Genomic DNA, 22,500 nt, shown 5'->3' on the forward strand with positions numbered 1-22,500 from the left:
CAAGTCTGAAATTGTATAACCGTGTAAGCCAGGCCTATTCAACTAGCGGCCCGTGGGCCAAATGCGGCCCCTCTTAATTTTTTTCTGGCCCGCAAGAGGTTGCATGCAAAAAATAAATAAAATAAAGGAGAAACATAGTTGAATGCAAATCAGGTTTCTGTGTGTAGCCGGTGATACTAGCCAGTATCAGTACCCCACAATCAGGAACTGGCATCTCCTATTCTGACAATGTTTGGCTCAACCGATACGTTTGAGCCTAGCTTTCCTCATATGAATGCCATAAGAACAAGGGCACGTTGCTCCATGACCTATGAGAAGCTGCATGAGTGTCTCAGGATGAGGCAAATAAGGCAGTGCAATCTTTCTCACTGACTCACTGGCTCAAAATGTCTCATATGTACAGTAGTTCTGTTTTGTGATGATTCAAACAACATTGTTTAATTCTAAATACGTGTCCAAAATATGTGAGAACAAAATCTTTTATAATGATACGATTAAAAGTGAAGAAGGAAGGAATGCGTCTGACAAGTTTATTCCATGTAGTAGTACTATATATATTAAGTTAACACTACTTTAAGTACGATTTATTTGTAGCGATTCATTCACGTAGTTTTACTCTGTGTGACCCATGAACCCCCAGTGGTTTTCCTTTTCGGCCCACTTGATGAGGACGTTGAATAGCCCTGGTGTAAGCCATTCTGGATAATAGAGAACAATGATTGATAACTGTAAGTGAGTCTACCTTCTCCAACTCCTTAGGGATCCGAAGGCAGGTGTACACCTTCTCCCGCCTCTCTGTGTATTTGGCCTCATTGTGTTCCAGGAAGTAACCTCGGGTCAGCTCAGTTCGTATGAACCTGACCAAGGACAGGTCTACAAACAGGAAGTACACAACGGGCTACACGATCACCATTGGTTTGACCTCACCATTCAAGAGTGTCACAAATACTGTTTTTGTAATGCAATGTTACGCTCCTTCATTAAATCATTCACCTATAAAGAAGTACAGTTGAATCTATGCAAACATATTGTCGTGGGTTAGACTAGAATCAAACTGTCCAACCCGTACCATGTGCTCGTATTTCATCTTGCTTTCAAACGTAATAAACAATGGGTTCCCAAACAAATGGTGAGTCTTAATAGAAAGCCACTTGGATATACCGTTGAAAGATTATAAAATCAGGTGACCTAACTTGGCGGATTCATTACTGTAATTAAAGCTGAAAACTTCTCATGCAGAATCAGCTGTCATTACAGGAACACATTCCTGCACGACTTAATGCGTCAGTACAACGTAATTAACAGTGTAGTGCGATCATGCCCGTCAATTCATAATGCATTAAGCAGAATTGTACAGACTTTGTAGCATTCAGAATAAAAAGTAAAATTTGTATTAGAGTGTACTAAGGAAACAGTTGCACTAGAGGGACAGCCTTCTACAATTAGGGGTAGCATAAAAAGCAACCCGATTACAGACTGATATGTTTACGTTGATGCTGTTTCGACAGCAACCACGGCAAGACAGTTAAACCTCCTATCTTGAAAATGTAAACATAGCAAACGAACGCTGCTGTGGCTATAATGATAGCACACTCGGGATATGCATCAGTCAGGACTAAGCTTCTGGCTCCTACCTGACAGGTTTCGCTTCTTGTCTTTACCGCTGCTCTTTTTATCGTCAAATCGTAGCGTCTCCGTCAACTCGCCGATGTCCCCAGGTTTCTCAACTCTAACAGTCCTTTGGACGCTGCCCTTATCCTCCTTCTCTGTCTCTGTCTCCGGCTCCTCTCCAACACTAGACGGCTGCGAGTCCGCCATTTTGGCCGAATCCCCTCAGCTCCGGAGGCAGTATACAGAGACGTGCGTCATTCGCTAACGTCACATATGCTGTACTTTCAGTTATTCACCACAAGGTATCGCCATTTGGCAGCTTCAGTGCCGACGCAAAGGCACGAAATACTATCCAGCCAGCTCTACGATTTTCCCAAATATTTTAAGATGAATTCTATCATTTATCAGGGAAAGCTTTTTTTATGTATACTTATAGGTAATAAATAATTCATATTTCCGAAGGTTAATGCAACCTCCATCTAAAAGAAACAGTGGTCCAAAATAACGGCTATATAAACAATTAAACATTTAAGATTCAGTTAGGCTATAGTATCTTGAAAACATATTTATTTTCCAAACACATTAATGATTTTCTTTTGTAAAACCGTTGAAAACGACGTTACTCCCTCACCATTTTGAATCGCCGTATTCAACGCATTGTCCAATGTCTTGGACAGTTGGATTCTTTTTTGGATTATTTCAGATTATATTTGGCTTCTATGCATACAAGTATTATTTTGATTACAGCTGGTCACCATCCATACAAATGTATTATCCACTGTCTATTGCTATGTTTCAGTAACAATTGAGACGTTATGGATTTGTTTTAGATTTACAGGATGCACTTAAGGAAACATGATGCAATTAAGGCTGAGCTGGAACTTTCTATGTACTCAATTATTTACTTATTTATTTACAAACCCTGCAAACAATGGATAGTTTGACAAATATATATGGAATAAAATACCAATTCAGCACCTTGGACAGCGTCTATCCATTTGTTAGGGGTGTTTAACAACCAGCAGAAGTGTCTTGATGGTAGAGCAGGCCTATAGAATAATAACGACATGTAACTAAATGGGGGCTGTATTTTTTTGTATTGCTTTTGTGACCTTTATGTTCTCTTGAACTTTCTCAGAGGCTGACACAATTACTGCGTCCTAGATGCGTATTACTCACGCAGCAATTTGTTCACCATATTAAACTATACATCAACCTCAAAGGCCAACTTGTAAGGGCGATTGCTCTACTTGATTAAAGGAAAAGCACCGGAGGTGGAGGGGAGGAAGCTGAGAGCAGCATCACGTAGCCTATAGAGTTTCAACAGGTAATGAATATCTCTCCGCCATATTCGGTGTCTGCTGCCATCTACTGCGCTTTAAGTAAGGAAGACATTTGAATCATATATATACATACAAATACTATTAGATGATGGATTTAGTTCATGCCCGGCGGAATGCATCGCAGCGGTGAGGGGCCCGGACCTCAGGACGCGATGGGACTAAAGGTCCCGTGGCGGTAGGCTACGATGCCTACGGTGTGGAAACGAATCACATTCTCGGTGGCCTCCGTGCTGTGTATCGGTTCCGTGGTGCTCCTGATCGTGGCTCTCTCCACGGAGAGGTGGGCCACTGGCCGGATCCTGTGTAAAACCGGAGTGGATATTGTAAATGCGTCGAACCCAGAGCTGAACAAATTTATCGGACACATATATTACGGACTGTTCCAAGGGGGCAAGACCAAGAAGTGTGGACTTGGTGACAGGCGTTCTAAAATATACAGTAAGTCCAAGCAGTGTTTTGTAATCCATTTTTCTTCACAAACATTTTTTTTTAAATCTCCAACGTAAGTGGTTGGGGGGGGGGGGGGGGTTGTTGTTATGCCCCCATAACAACAACTGCCCCCCCCCCCCCCCCCCCCCCCAGTATGAGTTTGTATGAGCATGTTTTTGTGTGTGTGTATATTTGTATGCCTATAGGTTTGTCTATAACGGTCGGCTGTGTTCCATTAATGACCTATGATTTCAATTTGTGGTGCACTTGTGTATCTGTAAAAAAATAAGTTTGGAAATTTCATAAATGCAATACTTAATGGTATTATTAAACTTGTTTTTTATGCCTTAATTATGTTTATGTGTGTTTGTGTGTGTGTGTGTGTGTGTGTGTGTGTGTGTGTGTGTGTGTGTGTGTGTGTGTGTGTGTGTGTGTGTGTGTGTGTGTGTGCGTGTGTGTGTTTGTGTCGCCTGTACAGTATTTCCAAAGCTTGTGAAGACGCTGAATACTGGACTGCATATGATGGTGATCCTCTTCTTGCTGGTGGCGATAGGCTTTGCGCTGGTCAGTCTGTCCTTCTGTATTTACAACGCTCGCAAGGTGCCCTACCAAAGCATCAAGGGACACAAGGGACTGTATCTTTGGAATGTTATAGCTGGTTCGTAGACTCAACCACACATGCATGCATGAACACAGATGGACTCATTCGCTCTCTCTCACAAACAGATTCACAGACGCACACACACTTAAAAAGACACATAAACACACAAACACACGTACACACCTAATTACAAACACATACACGCACACGCACACGCACGCACGCACGCACGCACGCACGCACACACGCACACACACACACACACACACACACACACACACACACACACACACACACACACACACAATCCCCTCACGCTAGCTTTTCACTCCAATACATTATATCCAGCTGTTTAGTCAATCATGTTTGACACTTCGATATTTCGGTCAAATGGTCAATTGTATTTGTAGAAGACCTTTTTTACACGTCCTGTCACTCTGTTCTTAACTCCTTTCAAACCTTGGATGCATTATAAAAACTTTTAAACTCTCTTTTATTCAAGTTGTTACATTATTTGTATCAGAAGCTTTTATCCCCAGCGATTGGACAGTGAATTCAGATAGCTGATGTAGGATGCCTAAACAACTTAGCCAGCCAACACACTATCTGACATCTCGACGTCTCTGTCTCCCGCCGGTCCCTCAGCTCTGTTCGGTACCCTAGGTGTGCTGTGTTTCCTGGCAGCCATGAGACACCATCACCTGACGGAGCACATCGCCAACCACAAGGAGAGCTTCTTCCTCCTCACCGTCCTGGACGACCGCCTAGATTGGTCCTTCTGGCTGGGCGTGGCCAGCGTGGCCACGCACGTGGCGGTCTGCGGCGTGGTCGCCATGAGCCGGATCAAGCTTCCCAAAGCGCAGAAGAAGAAACCCGAGCAGCCGGTGATCTCGGCCCTGGATCTGCTCTACTGACATGTAGCTGAGGAGCAGGCCCTTAGCGACAGGACAAAACCAGGGGTCAGGGGTCATCGTCCTTGTGGACTAAATAGACTGACACTGCATGACATCTTCCTTGATGTGTTGTTGTTACTTTTTAAATGTTACTTCCTGAACTGTCTACCAATGAATGATTACAGAGGGGTATAAAAAATGTATGTGAGCATGCTATGACCTATGTCATATGTTACAACAGACAACCTTATGACTGTGTATAAAATCACAGAATGGACTCGTCAAATTTGGACACTTTCTTTCTTATTTGTCCGTATAATGTAAATATTTGTATTTCTTATGCAGAGAAAGGAAATTATAATTTTGAACTGCATGCTCGTTTTATCGCATTCATGACAAACGAGACCTTTCCTAAGCACAAATTAATACTTTTAATGTAATGTTTAATTTTAAGTGCTTGTTATGCAATGCAAAATATGCATGTCATTTTATTTTAAAAAAAATGCCAATTGCAACATTTTTGTTGCATGGGCATTTGTTAAACGTTTTTTACCACAGTGGTAAGCTTTACATTTTTTACTAAAAGTGTGTTGTGATATAAAACTATGGGCCTGAAGAATATTCCTTATTCAAATATCTTCTTGCATGTATACTTTTATTGCCAATCATCTAGACTGTGCTGTTCATTCGGTGAAATGCAATAGTTAATAAACAATACGATATCGTTTTCTTGTGTGATATTTCTTACTTATTTCACTCAATACCAACTGTGGACCGCAGATGGCGCTCGATTTAATTTTGTTTGGTCCCTTTTTGTTGACGTATGAAACGCGACAGGCTGAGGCAATCAATGGATAACCCATGGATAACCCCTAAACCAGACATTTCACATGTAGACGACCTGTGTCTGCATTACAATTAAATCCCTTACGCACATATGTGTAACAGATGACAATGTTTACGTTAAAAAGAGCTTTGCTGACAGCAGCGAGAATAAAACAATGTCGATTCTTTTCTGCATCACAGAACAACTGGAATAACAGAAAAGTAAGTAACTGAAACTCTGAAAAGCATGAAGACATTTAGGCCTACTTTATTGCAGATGTGATCATCCTTAAATTAAGCAAGCTTGTAAAAGAATGGCACAAAATGTGCCAGACATGTGTGTTTCTGCTGTGTTGTAAGTTGTAACACATCTATTTAATGTTTATTTACCAGGGCCTGGTACTGGGAGTGTACGAGAAAGAGGGAGAAACTGACAGTTTTGATCTGACAACTGCAGCTAGAAGCCTGGACGATGCTGTGTCTGGCAAGCTCTCAGAATTGCTAAAAATGTAAGTAAGCCTACTTCTGGTAGAATTTACAGTGTAGCTCTACTGTACTGGACTGACCTATTTAAGGATATGTATGACAACGTCATTCCTGTTTTGTGATCAACAGCTCTGGCCCAGCACTGAAAAAAGGCAAAAACAGAATATTTTATGGGCTCCATGAGGTACGAAGCCGAAAACCGTGAAACTGAAGAAGAATAAATGTTATAGCACAGCTAATCTAGGTTTTATAATGAACATATTTTTGTCTTCAGGATTTCCCATGTGTGGCAGTAGTTGGTCTTGGCAAAAATAATGCAGGTGTGTGTGGGTCGGAGAACTGGGACACCGGCAAGGAAAACATCAGAGCAGCATTATCAGGTAAACACAAACACCTTGAACCTTCCATTTTATAATCCTTGTTTTGATATTAGAATTCAATTGTGGAAGGCCCATCATATGTTTATTTCGTCTGAATATTCATATACTCTGTTTACCTTTGTATATTGTTGAAATAATCTGTGTTGCTGATGTTGTATGTTAATAATAAACCTAGTCATATTTTAACCAATTGTATTTATATTTTAATATATTTATTCTGATGTGTTGCATATCTCAATTCATGAACATAGTTGAATTATGAGTTATGTCTCAAGACTTTCATTTGCCACAAGGACTACCTTGTGTTCCACTGCTAATTTCAAACCTCAATACAAAAGTTTTGAGTTGCATGGTATGTGTCTGCCTGGGTCAGCTGGCTGCAGACTGCTCCAGGACCTGGAGGTGAGCCACGTGGAGGTGGAAGCGTGTGGAGATGCCCAGGCAGCAGCAGAAGGTGCCGTGCTTGGTCTGTTTCAATACGACCTACTGAAGACCAAGAAGAAGACCAAAGTCACCACACAGCTACATGGAAGGTATGCTAATCAGCTTCTCTTTTTTGGCCAAGATAATTTATTTTCGGAAAACATAAACTTAATTTTGCGCATTGTATCTATGTGTTTTTGCTAGTGATGATGTGGCAGGTTGGGAGAAAGGGATTCTGTATGGTGAAGGCCAGAATCTAGCCCGCCTCCTTATGGAGGGTCCAGCCAATCTCATCACGCCCACCGCCTTCGCCGACACAATTGAAGAGAAACTTGCACCATACAGTGAACGAGTGACTGTTCACAAGCGGTACGTGCAAAGTTGTATTGACGTGTGTGCGTGTCTCATCCCCATGTCACGTCATGGTTTCATTGAATTACATCATGGTTGCAATAAGTCTTCGTTGCACTTTTTCTGGGTGCAGTGTCATACTAAAGGAAAATGTATCAATCCTAATTCGTTCTCCAGGTCTCAAGGTTGGATAGTGGAGCAGCAGATGGGGGCGTTCCTCAGTGTTTCTAAAGGCTCTGAGGAGCCCCCTGTCTTCCTGGAGCTTCATTACAATGGGAGCCCCGATAAAACTCAAGCCCCACTGCTTTTGGTTGGCAAAGGAATTACCTTTGACAGGTAAGCAGCTTTGAGGGGCAAAAAAATGTTAGATTGAATTGTCGTCGTCTATGATGATGTGTGTGTGTGTGTGTGTGTGTGTGTGTGTGTGTATATATATATATATATATATATATATATACATACATATACACAGTATTCTTATCCCTGGCTTTGTCATCGTCCATAGTGGAGGTATTTCCCTCAAGCCGCCGTCTGGGATGGATGCAATGAGGGCCGACATGGGGGGAGCGGCCACAGTGTGCGCCGCTCTGGTCACGGCGGTAGCCCTCAAACTTCCCATCAACATCATAGGTAAACCTGTGGGATCAAACATGGAGGACCCCGGGGACGTTTCAATTAGCCCTGGCGTTTTGTGTCCTCTACTCTATAATGTGTTTATTTGTTTTAGGCCTGGCTCCCTTGTGTGAGAACATGCCCAGCGGAAAGGCCAGCAAACCAGGAGATGTCGTCACGGCCAAGAATGGAAAGACCATCCAGGTGGGTGGCCTGCTGAAGGGCGAACGGTGGACAGTATCGGATTGAATCACTCTTCCAAAATCACTCTTCCTGCTTTCTTACGGGGCCAAAGTGGGGGCAATAAGTCTTCACTCTGAGCTGTAAAGACACTTATTTAAATAATTACAATTACAATTAGGGCATTTAGCAGTTAGGGTTAAGTTTCTTGCTCAGGGACACATCACCACTCAGCTAGGAGGAGCTGGGAATCGAACTAGCAACCTCTCGGTTACAAGACAACAGCTCCACCTCCTGAGCTAAGCTAAGCCAAAGTGGGGGCAATAAGTCTTCAGACTGATCTTTAAAGACACTTATTTAAATAATTACAATTACAATTAGGGCATTTAGCAGTTAGGGTAAAGTGTCTTGCTCAGGGACACATCACCACTCGGCTAGGAGGTGCTGGGAATCGAACTAGCAACCTTTCGGTTACAAGACAACAGCTCTACCCCCTGAGCTAAGCTGGCCGCTACATTGACCCTATGTAGTTATGTTCAGCTTTGAACCGTTGTCAGTGAATGGCAAGTGATCCAGGCAAGTCTTGATTAAAAAAGGGACACCATAGCATGGGGGGAGAGGGGGGGGGAATGTCTGGAAACACTATTTCTCGAAACACTCCAAAACCACAGCTTGAACTCGCAGCACATGAATGAAAACACAAAACGCCTTTTCCTGTCTTTGTCCCCGAGTAAGGGTTGTGACAGGATGTAGCGCTCTGAGCCAATGAAAGACAAACAAAAAACAGCTACACCAATTCTAATGTGTGTGTGTGTGTGTGTGTATGACCCTCAATTTGTTTGAATGTGGTTCATCTTCTTCCACTGCCAGGTTGACAACACAGACGCAGAGGGCAGGCTGGTCCTGGCTGATGCTCTCTGTTATGCACACACATTCAGCCCCAGAGCCATTGTCAACGCAGCTACCCTAACAGGTAAAAACCGCTAAAGAACTGAATGCCTCCAAAAGCTTTGGTTTAGAAAGATGTGTTGAAAAATGTATAAAGCGCAGGAAAATAATTACCTATTAATAAGGTACTGATGAAATAGTAAGGTAACAGTGAATGGGGGATAGTTATCAAAGACACAAAAATGCTTTAAAATGCTTTGATATTGTAGAAAATCTGCGAAAATTATAGGAGATTAATTAACGCTGGTACAAAATGGCCACAATATGAGGGTTATGATGGGGAATGAGGTCTTATGCTAAGATAAAGGTACTATTCAGAACAAATGAAGTACTGACGGCATCTCTCTCCCAGGGGCCATGGATGTAGCACTGGGCTCAGCAGCGACCGGCGTATTCAGTAACTCTGACTGGCTTTGGGAGCGGCTACACCAGGTATTACTGCTGCTGCCCTGCAGTCAAGGGTTTATCATAATGGTGACGTGATACATGGACCAGATAAACATATACTGCACACTATGAGCATATACAGATTAAGACAGGATTAGATGTAAAGAGGAAAAGAACGCAATCTAAAAAAAAAAAGAAATGGTAAAGATTTTTTTTAGTACAGTGTAATTATCACCCTGCATGTCATACACATTAACTCAAAGACCATATTTATTGGATTTAGGTTTACGCAAACACGTACACAAACTACATTACCCAGGCTCCATTCTAGTCTGTTATGGTATGGAGACTGACATGGAAATCTGTGTGTGTGTGTGTGTGTGTGTGTGTGTGTGTGTAGGCCAGCGTGGTGACGGGGGACAGAGTGTGGCGGATGCCCTTGTTCCAACACTACACGCGACAGGTGACTGACAGCCAGCTGGCCGACCTCAACAACGTCGGCAGCAGCCGGTACGTATCTGCTGATGGCTGGTCAACATGACCTCATGGCTCCTACTGCATGACGAATACAATGGCCTAGAGGACTTTCCACTGTCTACTGTTGTTGTTGTTGTTGTTATACCGAGTGTGTGTGTTTGCGTGGTTGGCTCTCACAGTTCTGGCGGTGCGTGCACGGCAGCGGCCTTCCTGAGGGAGTTTGTCACGGCCCCCCACTGGGCACATCTGGACATCGCCGGAGTGATGGGTAACAAGGACGAGGTTCCCTACCTAAGGAAGGGCATGTCTGGGCGGCCAACTCGCACGCTGGTGGAGTTTGCTGCAAGACTGGCACAGGAAGCGTGAAGAAAGACACTCTTAGGAAATTCTAATGAGATATGAGGATGTACGTGCCATCAATACAGAAGATGACAAAAACAAGAGAAGCTTGGTTTTTACAATTGTATAAAATCGGATCCAGATATATTCTTCAACTTTGTAATCAATATTCCATCTTCATTGCTTATTTCAGCTATCCATACCGTACTACAGGCCATACAATTGCTTTTTTACATAATTTCCAAATTTTACAATTTGGAAATTATGTGGAAAGGTGGATTGCTTGATCCTACGGTGCAATTTGATCACGTTGTAACATTGTAAAATCTTCCTGTAGTATCACAACATTGTATTCTATATGTATTTCAATAAAATGTACATGTATTTCTTGGTTCTGGATCATTTGTCAGTCACCTGTCAGTAAGCGTAACGGGGAGCGTCTGCGCATGTGCAAACCGGAAATTCAGAGACGGACCAAGATGGCTTCGTCCATGGGGGGAATGTTTCCTGGCCAACAGCCGCCCGGGACTCATCCTGTCGGGGTTCCTGGTGGACCGGGTCAGCCCGGTTTACTGCCTGGCGGTTCTGCTAACAGAGCCCAGGGAAACAACACTTTGGTGGACGATTTGGAGGCTTCCTTTGAGGTAGGAGGTGACCATCATGCTAATGTTGCTACCAGCTAATCCCTTCCTTTGTCTAACGTTATGCAATTTAATTGCGGCTACCAAAGTCGTATAAATAAAATATTTGACACACATGTACCCGTAATTGCTTGCATAACGACTTTCTAGCTATAAGTTAAACTATTTTCTACATTAAAAGAAGGGTCTGAGCCTAGCCAGATGCTCAGCCCATCGTGTCATTGATATTAAACTTTATCCTCACACTGTTTCTTACTTTCTTACTTACAGGCTTGTTTTGCTTCCTTGGTAAGCCAAGACTACGTAAACGGAACAGACCAAGAGGAAATCAGAACTGGTAAGAAAACGATTGTCACTTTCAGTGGGTTAAAACGAGCTCTCCATGGGCATATTCGTACAAATGTAGCTTGTTTATGTAAAAGTTGTAACGTTACTGTTTACCAACGTGTCCCTGTGTCTCTTTGTCAAAGGGGTGGACCAGTGCATCCAGAAGTTCCTGGACGTGGCTAGACAGACAGAATGTTTTTTCTTACAGAAAAGGCTTCAGCTGTCTGTACAGAAGCCAGAACAAGTTGTCAAAGAGGTAACATCCATAACCGCTTCCGTAGTTGGGTCTACAAAGGTCTGCTTACTAAATGGTAGACATCGTGAAGACATGAACCTCACTTTTAGTGGATAGTTGCATCTAAAATACATTATTTCCAAAAAATTACAAGATTGTTTAGTTTAAGTGAGTTCAACTTGATTCTCAATTTCTTATGTAGTGCCAAATTAAGCTGTGCTCACATTTAATCGTTCTATCTTTTCCTTTGTATTCTATGCACCATTCCACCAATGTGTTTTCACCACCATCGTCCACTTCTTCCCTGGTAGGACGTCTCTGAGCTCAAAAACGAGCTCTTGAGGAAGGAGTCGCTGGTCCAGAAGCACCAGTCCAAGCTCCACCACTGGCAGCAGGTGCTAGAGGATGTGAGTGTCCAACATCGCAAGCCCACAGACCTTCCTCCTCCTGGGCCACTGGCGTTCCTGGAGCAGGCCTCTGCCAGCCTCCCTCCAGCCCCGCTCAAGCCAAACTGACACTTACACAGATGTAGTTGTATATGCTTATTTTGCAGTCCCCATTGTGTAAACCTATGATGGAATTAGAGAATGTGTGGGATTATTGCTCTTTTGACGTCATCCAATAACATTTTTTTCCAAAAATTGTGAAGTATTTTTTTTATTTGTAAATATTGTATGTGACCATTTCTTGAGGGTGACATGAAAAATAAAATATATTTTTTATGTTAATGACTGCCTCATCGTGCATCGGCTAATTCTGCGTTGTGTAGTTTTCAATGAGTCGAGAGACCACTGCTGCTTTGCCAAGAATCTTAATTCTGTGCGGGAACACAATACTATACGAAATTCAACGGTGCTTTCCGTCTCACACACTGCTCTCTCCAGCGGGGCTATTTTCCGAAAGGAGAGGATGGCGTGAAGTAACCAGGAAGTGACTTCACACAACCCAATTAACGTATTGAAATAAAAGTTTTCAAAACAAATATACATTCATACATAAAGTACATAATAATAAATTAAAGGAATATAAGGATTATTGTCGAAATATAACATAACTAATACACCGGTTACATTAAGCTTATTCCTTCCTTTGCTCAACAATTATTTACACAATCAACCATTTCAGACAAGTCTTGATCTCCAAATAAATGCACTTTAATGAATGGCAGTTTAAACATCAGTTTAGTTGCATGGTAGTTAATACAGAATGTATTATCAGCTGGGGTTATAGATTCAACTTGAATGCTTTGTTTTTCATGAGCTGAAGCTTCATAACTTCACATAATTTACATTGAAATCTAACATAATGTAATAAACATCCGTCGGCGTGTGTAATAATGAATGGTTCCCGGGCGCTGCAGTGAGTATCGACCCAGTGCCCAGCCAGTCTTCCACAGCTAGAGGGAGACAGTCTTTTCCTCTCCCCCAGATCAGCCACTCAGAGGAACGTCTTTGCCGAGTAGTCCTTGTTCGTAGGGTTTAATCAGTAAAAGGAAAATAACAGGTAGCGCCATCCGCCGCTTTATTTCCCCGTGGCCAAATTTGCATCTGAAGGATTACAATCCCACCGCTTGGCTACGACATATGTGACTATCTGCGCCTTTCGACAGACCGAAAAAAACAGACAACACCCGAGTTTAGCTACAATGTGTGACTGAGTATCACCGCAAGCCAGCGAACTCGTGTGACACACCATCGAGAGGCAGCTGTTATGGGCTGAAGCCCGACTCAACAACTAAATCAATCGAGGTCGGGATTGGGTACACGCATCCTTAATAACGTCAACATTGTGGATATGGAATGGTGCATGCCAGTGCCCCAAGTTTACAGCCTCTGAAGAGCAGCGAGATCATGGAAATTCATCCTCTGTAAGTCACAAGAGTGTTGACGTTTCATAGTCGCTGGCTGAGTGACGATGCCGCATTGATAGAGCAGCTGGGCTGTACAATTGTTTATGAGCATGACCATTAAGTGCCCCCTGGACACGCCAAATGCCTAGTTGTTTGTGTTGTAGATCGTTGTGGGTTTTGTATATTATGTAGGCTACATACGAGTGATTTTATGTGTTTGTATTCATTTCCGCAATTGTGTTGCCCAACCGGCCTGAATATAATTTGTAGGTGGACAGAAAGTGAGGTAGTCACTTATGTAGAGGTGAATACTGTACAGGGGCATGACAATATTTCGTTGCCGAGCTCAGGGGTTTATTTAATGAGTTATTTAGTGTGTGTCTGTGTGCCAGAGCGGGGCCAGAGAATGCTTTGTGGTGGATTGTTTTGTGATTTGTCTTTGTGTATGCTGTCCCTGTTAGGGGTAGTAGACTTTGTCCACATCCTTTGGACAAAGAGGATGGCATAGAGAAGCAAGGTCCTGTCACTCTCAACCCCAGGCACATGCGAAAGGCGTTCAAAGTTATGAATGAGCTACGCAGGTATACCATTGTTTAATACCGCAAACAGCGATTGTATCTAACTAACCAACGATTGCAAAACTTTTGTGTTCCGATTTTTAATTTTTTTTGTACTTTGAATACTTTTGTGCCTTTCATCCCGACTCTAGTCAGAGCCTGCTGTGCGATGTGACCATAGTAGCGGAGGACGTAGAGATCACTGCTCACAGGGTGGTCCTCGCTGCCGGGAGCCCCTACTTCCATGCTATGTTCACAGGTATGACAACAAACACCTGAATTCTAACCTTCATTTTGCGCTCTACACCTGTGATTCATGTTGACGGAATCACAGCTGCTGCCTGTGATCTGTGATTCCCCTGTTTATGATTCCTTTATAAATTCCCCCGGATTAGGCCAAAGCACATTCTCTTGACGTGTGTGTCTGCAGGGGAAATGGCAGAGAGCAGGGCGAAGCGGGTGAGGATAAAAGAGATGGGGGGCTGGACACTTGGCCTGCTCATTGACTACATCTACACCGCGGAGATACAGGTCACGGAGGAGAATGTACAGGTGCGCACATGCAGCCTCCGCAGTGATTGCGTAAGGCCTACCTTTCAGTCCCATACAGAACTCACCTGGATGTGATTGGGGAAAAATGATGTGTTACGTCATCTGAAAGAATTATTCTAAAATGTTTATTACAATGTGCCAGGTATAAAACTAGCATGCTACACCTGTTCGCATCACTGACATGTGCATACAAGCAAATGTCAGAAAAAAAAAAAAAGGTGTCCCATTTTGGACTACTTTCACAGGTAATATTTCCTGTTGCATTCCACTATACATGTTTATAAATGAATAAAAACCTTAAAGAAAAAAGAGTAACATTTCTAAACGAAACGTGATTACACATGCATTGTAGTTGAATGACAGACGACACATAAAATCAGTGTTAGGATTACCCTAGCTTCCAACAAGTCTCCAGAGTTTTGACACCTCATCAAGAACGCATTGTTTGTCCCATGCTTTTGACTGTTGCCAAAATGATCCCATCTGGGATTGATTAAGTACATGCTCATCTTATCAGCGGTCAACAATGGACCACTTTGGTTCAGACACCCCTGTTGTTTCACTCACCACCCACATCACTCGGTACTCCAGTTTTAATCCTATACTGCCACCAAACTCAAACATTTGGCTTCATGCAGGAAACCTCTAGGTGTTCCTTTAATGACGTGTGTCTGTCTGTCTGTCTGCACGTACGGATGGGACCCCAGGCCCTGCTTCCCGCTGCGGGCCTGCTGCAGCTGAGCGAGGTGAAGAAGGCCTGCTGTGACTTCCTGAGCTCCCAGCTCCACCCCTCCAACTGTTTGGGGATCCGGGCCTTCGCCGACCTGCACGCCTGCTGCCAGCTCCTCACGCAGGCCAACAGTTACGCAGGTGAGTGTAGGCGCCGTGGAGAGGCTGCCATGCGTTGGACCGGGTAGGGCAGGGTCGTTGGTTAGGTTTTAGACTCCAAGTTGAAAGGTAAAAGAGGTCATCTGTAAGGTAAAACTGGTTTTGGATAAAAGCGTCTGCTAAAAGAAAATGACTCAATGGTATTACTTAGGCTGAGGAATATATAAACAGGGTTGCAAGTCAAGAGAGAGGGAGAGGGAGATGAGGTGGAGTGACGTAGGAGATAACAAGAGTTTCTGCTTTCTGTGGACAGAGCAACACTTCCCCGAGGTGGTGGCCAGTGAAGAATTCCTGAACCTGGGCATGGAACAGGTGTCCAGCCTCATCGCCAGCGACAAGCTCACCATTCCTACTGAGGAGAAGGTAGGAGCAGGACACATCCCAGCGCATGCAAGCCTTTACAAGATCGTATAGGAATTATATGAATACATGAATTAAATAAGGTGGCACTTGATTGACCCCTGACCCGATAATCAGGTGCCCTAGCAGGAGGTACAGGAAAATAAAAATAAATGGAATGATAAGCTATTCTTCATAAGCAAAATAAATAATAAACACATGCAAAAAATAATTAGTACCGTCTACAATAACATTATTGACCGTAGAGAAAAAAAATAGGAAACGGGTTTTGTGAATGGAACTCAAATCAGTGACTGCTTTAAAGTGTGTTTTATTTGCATGGTTGTTTCAGGTCTTTGAAGCGGTGATTGCTTGGGTCAATCATGATAAAGATGTTCGTCAGGAACACCTGGCTCAACTCATGGAGCACGTGCGCCTGCCGCTACTCTCCAGAGAATATCTGGTGCAGGTCAGTGTGTGTGGGCGTTGTAGTAAAGACACTTCTTTGACGATTGTTACCTTATTGCTGCTCTTCCTGCATTGCAAACTCCATGCATGCCATTTGCTGGCGATTTGCTGGCGAGTTGTAGTTCTGTCAATGTAACATACATGTAGCTTATATTGATGTTCAATATGATCATTAATTCGCGTTTTGTGTCTCAATTTTTTTTTCAGAAAGTACTTTCTGTAGTCTTTACTTCTTTCTGTAGTTTGTGTATATGCAACTTTATCAGTTGTATTTATGTTTCAATGGTTTTGAATCAAAATGCTCTTTAATGGCGGTGTCAATTCTCTCCTTACTTTTACCTATGCTAGAGGGTGGAGGAGGAGTCTCTGGTGAAGAACAGCAGTGCGTGTAAAGACTATCTGATCGAGGCCATGAAGTACCACCTGCTGCCGGCTGATCAGAGGGCCCTGATGAAGACCGCACGGACACAAATGAGGACCCCAGCCTGCTGCCCTAAGGTATGCCTGCAATAAAACCAGGCAATTATTTGCAGGGCTATTTGTTTTCCGGTTAAATCATTAAAATCAGCCTTCATCTCTCTGTGTATTCATGGTGTGTACATGTTTCTATTGGTTCTAGGTGATGGTGGTGGTGGGGGGCCAGGCTCCCAAGGCTATCCGGAGCGTTGAATGCTATGACTTTGAGGAGCAGCGGTGGTACCAGGTGGCTGAACTCCCAACCAGGAGGTGCAGAGCAGGTAAGACAGCCAACGACGCCACATGATACAACCAATGAATCAATGAACCAATGAACCAATGAGATTCACCTTCAGGGTTACTTGACCTAGAGGGGTTGCATTCACTTTTCACACTTTGTTCATTTTTTCACCTGTTGACTTAGACACCTGCATCACAAACTGCTGCTTATAGATTATTGTTCTTTATACACGTGCATAAAAAGAGAATCCACGTCTTGCAGGGCTGCTCGATTATGGAAAAGAAATCATAATCATGTTTATTTTGGTCAATATTGATTCTTCAAACTATAATTTTTTAGTGTGAAAACATGACGCATTTTTGCAGCATTTCTCTCCAAAAAAACACTTTGTAACCGAGAAGTTTGAAAATACACAAAATGTTCACATTGAAAATAATGTCCAAATATGTATCCAGCAACATTTAATGAATAAAATAAATATACTTAAAACAATAATAGCCGTTTTAACTCGATTATATTCGTTTTTTTTATAATTTGACGCAAAAATCGCGATTCCAATTTGATTAATCACACAGCTTTAACATCTGTCTACAAACGGTTTGAATCTTGTTGAGGAGTTGTCTAGTTCTTGTGCGTGACGTTGCACGTCTCCCCCCCCCCCTCAGGCGTGGTGTACGTGGGCGGCTGCGTGTACGCGGTCGGGGGCTTCAACGGCTCTTTGCGCGTGCGGACGGTGGACTGCTACGACCCGGCGGCGGATCGCTGGACCTGCGTGAGCAGCATGCAGGACCGCCGCTCCACGCTGGGCGCCGCCGTGCTCAGCGGGCTGCTCTACGCCGTCGGGGGCTTCGACGGCAGCACCGGTAAGGCTAGCCCTAGCCCCTGGATGTCCACAACGAGGCCTTTGTCACCCGTAACCGTGGAAACTTAAAAATGCATGGCAGCGGTTAGTGAGTTGATTCATACCTATGATCTGTAACGGATGAACCGGCCTTACCCCTTACCCCTCAACTGGCTCACGGAATGCTATTGCTTTTTCCTTCGCGGCTTCATCATCAATGTGATGCATAAGTTAACCGTTCAACTCTTAACCATCCAAATGTATTATTCTATACATGTTTGAAATTGTCTGAAAGGAAATGCTTCCAATGCCTCGGGTGGTCCTCCTCACACACTAAGCCCATTATTCCTCGTGCGGTTTCGAGATCCTCACATGCCTGTGTCGTCCGCAGGGCTGTCCACCGTGGAGGCGTACAACTCCAAGACGGACGAGTGGTTCCACGTCTTGCCCATGAGCACACGGAGGAGCAGTGTCGGCGTGGGCGTCGTCAACGGTGATTACATGACCTTTTTTTTTTTTTTTATAGCTTAGAAATAAGTAGGTCAAAGAACCGCCCTGTTTGTTTTGTGTCACTTACTCCAGGGGAATGGGATCGGTTCTGGGTTCGTACCCCATTGTCAACAGTGTAAGCCCTTACCCAACCTCGTACCTGCTTCTTAGCGAAGGCGTCGGTTTGTGTTTGGTTTCAATGCGTCAAGGGGCTAACCTATTTGTGTTGAATGTGATTGTTTCCCGCAGGGATTCTGTATGCAGTGGGAGGGTATGACGGGGCCACCAGACAGTGTCTGAGTACAGTAGAGGCCTACAATCCAAACAGCAACACATGGAGCTACATCTCTGAGATGGGCACCCGGCGGAGTGGCGCAGGTACGCGTGTGCTTGTATCTCTACCTGTTAAAGGTGACGTATTATACCACCAGGTGTGGGATTACCCCTTACAAGCCGTTTTGAAGGACACGCCCTTAAGTGGGCATGTCCACCTATCCAGCACACATCTAGGTGACCACGCCCACAAGTGGGCGTGGTCACCTAGATGTGTGCTGGATAGGTGGACACGCCCATATGATGTCAAAAGAGGCAGAATTTCCAAACGTCTTGCAACGGCTAATCAAACTCGCACCTGGTGGTATAATCTGTCACCTTTTAATGAAGTATCACAGTAGCAAAGTGAAATGGTCGTCAGAGTACACCTTTTGTGCAAGTTGTGATAAAATAAAAAAAGGATGTTTGCTAGATATAATTTTGACGTAGTTGTAATCATCAGATGAAGGTGAAACTCAGAGCTAACGCACTAGTCCATTTGAACCTGCAACAAAAAGGTGTGTTTCGTTTTCCATGAGGTGTGTTTCGTTCTCCAGGCGTGGGCGTGTTGAAGGGGCTGCTGTACGCGGTGGGGGGTCACGACGGCCCGCTGGTAAGGAAGAGCTGCGAGGTGTTCGACCCGGCCACCAACGGCTGGCGCCAGGTGGCCGACATGAACATGTGCCGCCGCAACGCAGGTAAGAGCGGCTGCGACGGCGAGTGGAAGAATAAAGGACACGCCAACAATGAACAGCCTTCCTTGATCTAGGAGGAAAATCCTAAGAGTGTGTGTGTGTGTGTGTGTGTGTGTGTGTGTGTGTGTGTGTGTGTGTGTGTGTGTGTGTGTGTCCAGGCGTGTGTATGGTGAACAACCTACTGTACGTGGTGGGCGGAGATGACGGCAGCTGTAACCTTGCGTCCGTGGAGTTCTACAACCCTGCCTCCGACAAGTGGACTCTACTGGCGGCCTGCATGAGCACCGGACGCAGCTATGCAGGTTTGTGTGTGTAAACATCCCGCCTGTTGTCATGGCCATTGTTAAAGCACCAGAGATTGTGCAGTACTTTTTTTTTTTACTGCTGAGGCAGCGTGTGTGTTTGTGTTTGACAATGGGATGGAATTATTACTTTTTCTTTTTCTTTTCTTTTTTTTACATTTCGCACATAGGGAACATTTTCCCAACTTTTATGAATACATTTATGAGAATACTTTGCATGCTTTAAACCTGAGCTAGATAACTTTTCTCATAATTCTTAAATATCTGAACTCAAAATTGTGGAAAAAAAACGGAAACTGATAGCTCGAACTGTAACTACAACTCAAGCCACTAGAGGCCGCCAAATGCGTACATGGCGCAGGCTGAAGTACGACCAGTTTATCCCCTAAATGCATGTTATTGTTTCCTAGGAGTGACGGTGATCGACAAGCCCTTATGACTGCCTCAGGGGCCATCTTGTTGATTTTGAGCAGTCGTCTGCTGAACACCCATCTTGGATCCGTCTTCGACGCCAGAGCTTGGACCTGAGGCTGCCTCAACGGGCCCTGCCAGAAAATGAGCAAATGAAGATGAAGATGAGAGGATGAAGGATGATGAAGCTGATGAGGATGATCATGAAGATGAAGATTAATGCACTTAAGAAACGGGGGAGGAACTCAACAACTGGGAGATGTTAAAACCGTGTTTTTAATCCTCTCGTGGCTAAACAAGCGACAGCGAACTGGAGTCGAACCAGTTTTAAGAACCACTACAACCGCAATGGCGTTGGATTGCTACTGAAGAAGAGCTGTTGTAACTATAACATTATGGGTCTTCTCTTTTTTTGTTTTCGTCTTATCGTTGCTGAAACGGCAGGAAGTTCACTAATTAGGTATTTTCCTTTTGAGAATAGAACAGTGAGGGGAGCATTACGAATGGAACGCGTTTAACTTTTTTTTATCATGCCAAGAAATGTATGGTTAAGTTTGTATAGTGACTAAATGGGTGCTCAACGTGTAAGCATGTGTGCGCGTGCTTGCGTGTGTGTGTGTGTGTGTGTGTGTGTGTGTGTGTGTGTGTGTGTGTGTGTGTGTGTGTGTGTGTGTGTGTGTGTGTGTGTGTGTGTGTGTGTGTGTGTGTGTGTGCGCGTGTGTGCGCCTTTCGCTTGCGCATGTGAGCATGTACCGTATGTGTGTGCGCCGCTCATCACAGCCGTGCACCTGCAAGTCTCGCGCGTGGCGACGCCTGGTCGACGCACGGGGTCGCGACCTCTGCACTCTGAGCTCCGACCTTTTACAGTGTTCTCGTATGTGGCTGTCCCTAAAGTGGCTGAATGTGTTTTTTTATTACACCTTGAGTTACCCAAACCCTCCTAGCGTCCTATGTTGTTGTTGCTCCCAGTGTGCTATTATGGGCCCAAGTGCCAAACGGGGACTTATTGAGTTTACCTGCCAAGGATCTAGGGGATGTTTACTTGATGGTAGCCGGTGTCACTAGCACACCAGTCTGCATGATTCCAGCACAGCCTGTGGAAAGTGATTGTAAAAGAGACATTGTATGCTTTCTTTGGGGTCGGGCGGGGGGGGGGATGGTATGCTTGGGGAAATAAAAGGCTTTTATTGCGATATCTGTATGGAAACACAGTATGTTCGTGGGACCGAAGAAAAGACGGAGGGAGAAACTGTTGACGAGCGTTTCCAACAGTTTATTTATTTATTAGTGTTTTACTGTCACTTGGCAGAACTCTCCGTTGTGATTGTGACCACTGATCACAGCAAGTTAAATATGGGCTGAACTCGATGCATGGTCCTGACCTTTAACCTCTCAAACCCACCCGGTGAACTCCCCCCCCCCCCCCCCCACCAACTTCTCCCAACAATCCCCTATCCCCTCTGTTATAGCAAGCCTATTAACTACTGCACACCCTGACTCGACATGAATGTGCCAACTTTAATATTGCTCTTTATTTCTGTCGTTCTTTATTATTCTCTTTCTCTACTACTCACAACATCGTCTTCTCTCCCTCTCTCTCTCTCTCTCTCTCTTTTCTAGAAAGTGACCAAACAACTTGATTTTTCAGTTTTTTGCTCTAATATTTAAAGTTGCTATGTTGATTAATATCGCTGTCTCTTGTCAGAGGAATGTTATGTAGGCTAATGATCTTTGAAATGTTTCACAACATGTTTTATATTATCATTAATAAATATGCTTCTTGTATTTAAACTTGTGAAAGTATGCCTCTTTAAATTTTGCAAAAATATTAAAACGTTTTAACATAAGGAGTTGTTATCATTACTGTAATTGATGGTGTACTATCGTTGGAAAATAATTCTATTTGTTTTGTTATTACATAAGTGTGACACCTACATCTATGAGTCAATGCAAGGAACCACCTTATTCCTAACGCCATGCGTTCTATACAACCTTTTCTAAGTTATGAAAGCTGTCCGAAGCTTTCATTGGTCGTTGCTCTAGAAACTCTCCCTCTCACTATCATCAGTCCATTCCGTTGGCCAATCACATTGCGTAAGGGGCACATTCTGCCTCTTGACGTCAGTCTCCTGTTTTCTCCGCCAATCAGAGATTGGACTGCTTCTGTACTTGACTCGTTCGGCCGTCTCGAGATCAGGTAGACGGAAGGAGAGGCGCTAAGGTAAGGACAATTTTCTATAATGAACGATATTAACTTCGTTAAGTGTTAGATAACCACTTGCACGCTATAATGAGTCGAATTATTTGATGAAAACATCAGGTCGGCAAAGCACCGACATGCACCCGCCATTTAGTTCTGAATGATGCAAATACCAAACAGGGCTTTTGCTGTCATTACCTTCGAAAACTGCAATCTTCACACCTTTTCCCTTATTACCAAATGCGACATTAAGAACGTATCTTCATTTAAAAGTTCATCATAAGAAGGTAATATCTGTGGCCCTATTTAATCGCATTAGTAGGCACGAAACAATAAATGATGTATTCTAGCAATATAAAAACTTCAAGGGTAGAAAGAAAAGGAAGATGTTCAAGGATCATATTAAACACGA

General features: G+C 43.8%; 6 protein-coding genes across 6 annotated transcripts in view; 5 read left to right on the forward strand and 1 right to left on the reverse strand.

Annotated features, from left to right (window-relative positions):
- tapt1b (transmembrane anterior posterior transformation 1b) overlaps window positions 1–1,865 on the reverse strand; it is a 10,217-nt gene extending 8,352 nt beyond the window's left edge. The window contains exons 1-2 of the mRNA XM_030352651.1: window positions 1,635–1,865; window positions 743–873 (exon numbers count right to left, since the gene is read on the reverse strand). Coding sequence (XP_030208511.1) covers window positions 743–873; window positions 1,635–1,818 — 315 coding nt within the window. The 5' untranslated portion in view covers window positions 1,819–1,865. The remainder of the gene's footprint in view (window positions 1–742; window positions 874–1,634) is intronic.
- Window positions 1,866–2,885: 1,020 nt separating this feature from the next.
- Window positions 2,886–5,475, forward strand: clrn2 (clarin 2). The gene is made up of 3 exons (XM_030352652.1): window positions 2,886–3,392; window positions 3,862–4,041; window positions 4,630–5,475. Exons 1-3 carry the CDS (start codon window positions 3,140–3,142, stop codon window positions 4,896–4,898), a joined length of 702 nt encoding a protein of 233 aa, XP_030208512.1. The 5' UTR covers window positions 2,886–3,139; the 3' UTR covers window positions 4,899–5,475.
- Window positions 5,476–5,692: 217 nt separating this feature from the next.
- lap3 (leucine aminopeptidase 3) lies at window positions 5,693–10,671 on the forward strand. Its single transcript, XM_030352658.1, has 13 exons — window positions 5,693–5,924; window positions 6,096–6,211; window positions 6,318–6,372; window positions 6,463–6,568; window positions 6,942–7,101; window positions 7,196–7,360; window positions 7,520–7,678; window positions 7,848–7,972; window positions 8,070–8,158; window positions 9,005–9,107; window positions 9,435–9,514; window positions 9,870–9,979; window positions 10,126–10,671. The coding sequence occupies exons 1-13, from the start codon at window positions 5,826–5,828 to the stop codon at window positions 10,310–10,312; spliced, it is 1,554 nt and encodes a 517-aa protein (XP_030208518.1). The 5' UTR covers window positions 5,693–5,825; the 3' UTR covers window positions 10,313–10,671.
- Window positions 10,672–10,707: 36 nt separating this feature from the next.
- On the forward strand, window positions 10,708–12,120 carry med28 (mediator complex subunit 28). Its single transcript, XM_030352661.1, has 4 exons — window positions 10,708–10,929; window positions 11,197–11,263; window positions 11,397–11,509; window positions 11,800–12,120. Exons 1-4 carry the CDS (start codon window positions 10,732–10,734, stop codon window positions 12,001–12,003), a joined length of 582 nt encoding a protein of 193 aa, XP_030208521.1. The 5' UTR covers window positions 10,708–10,731; the 3' UTR covers window positions 12,004–12,120.
- A 785-nt stretch (window positions 12,121–12,905) lies between these two features.
- klhl2 (kelch-like family member 2) lies at window positions 12,906–21,679 on the forward strand. The gene is made up of 15 exons (XM_030352657.1): window positions 12,906–13,355; window positions 13,799–13,918; window positions 14,047–14,153; window positions 14,325–14,446; window positions 15,154–15,316; window positions 15,588–15,697; window positions 16,026–16,142; window positions 16,490–16,639; window positions 16,761–16,878; window positions 17,504–17,701; window positions 18,071–18,172; window positions 18,418–18,546; window positions 19,038–19,178; window positions 19,334–19,477; window positions 19,888–21,679. Exons 1-15 carry the CDS (start codon window positions 13,288–13,290, stop codon window positions 19,914–19,916), a joined length of 1,818 nt encoding a protein of 605 aa, XP_030208517.1. The 5' UTR covers window positions 12,906–13,287; the 3' UTR covers window positions 19,917–21,679.
- A 244-nt stretch (window positions 21,680–21,923) lies between these two features.
- The window catches only part of msmo1 (methylsterol monooxygenase 1), a 6,316-nt gene continuing 5,739 nt past the window's right edge, over window positions 21,924–22,500 (forward strand). Inside the window, exon 1 of the mRNA XM_030352660.1 lies at window positions 21,924–22,109. The gene's annotated coding sequence lies outside the window, so the exon portion shown is untranslated. The remainder of the gene's footprint in view (window positions 22,110–22,500) is intronic.

This window comes from Gadus morhua, chromosome 3, assembly GCF_902167405.1.
Source record: "Gadus morhua chromosome 3, gadMor3.0, whole genome shotgun sequence".
Taxonomy (NCBI): domain Eukaryota; kingdom Metazoa; phylum Chordata; class Actinopteri; order Gadiformes; family Gadidae; genus Gadus; species Gadus morhua.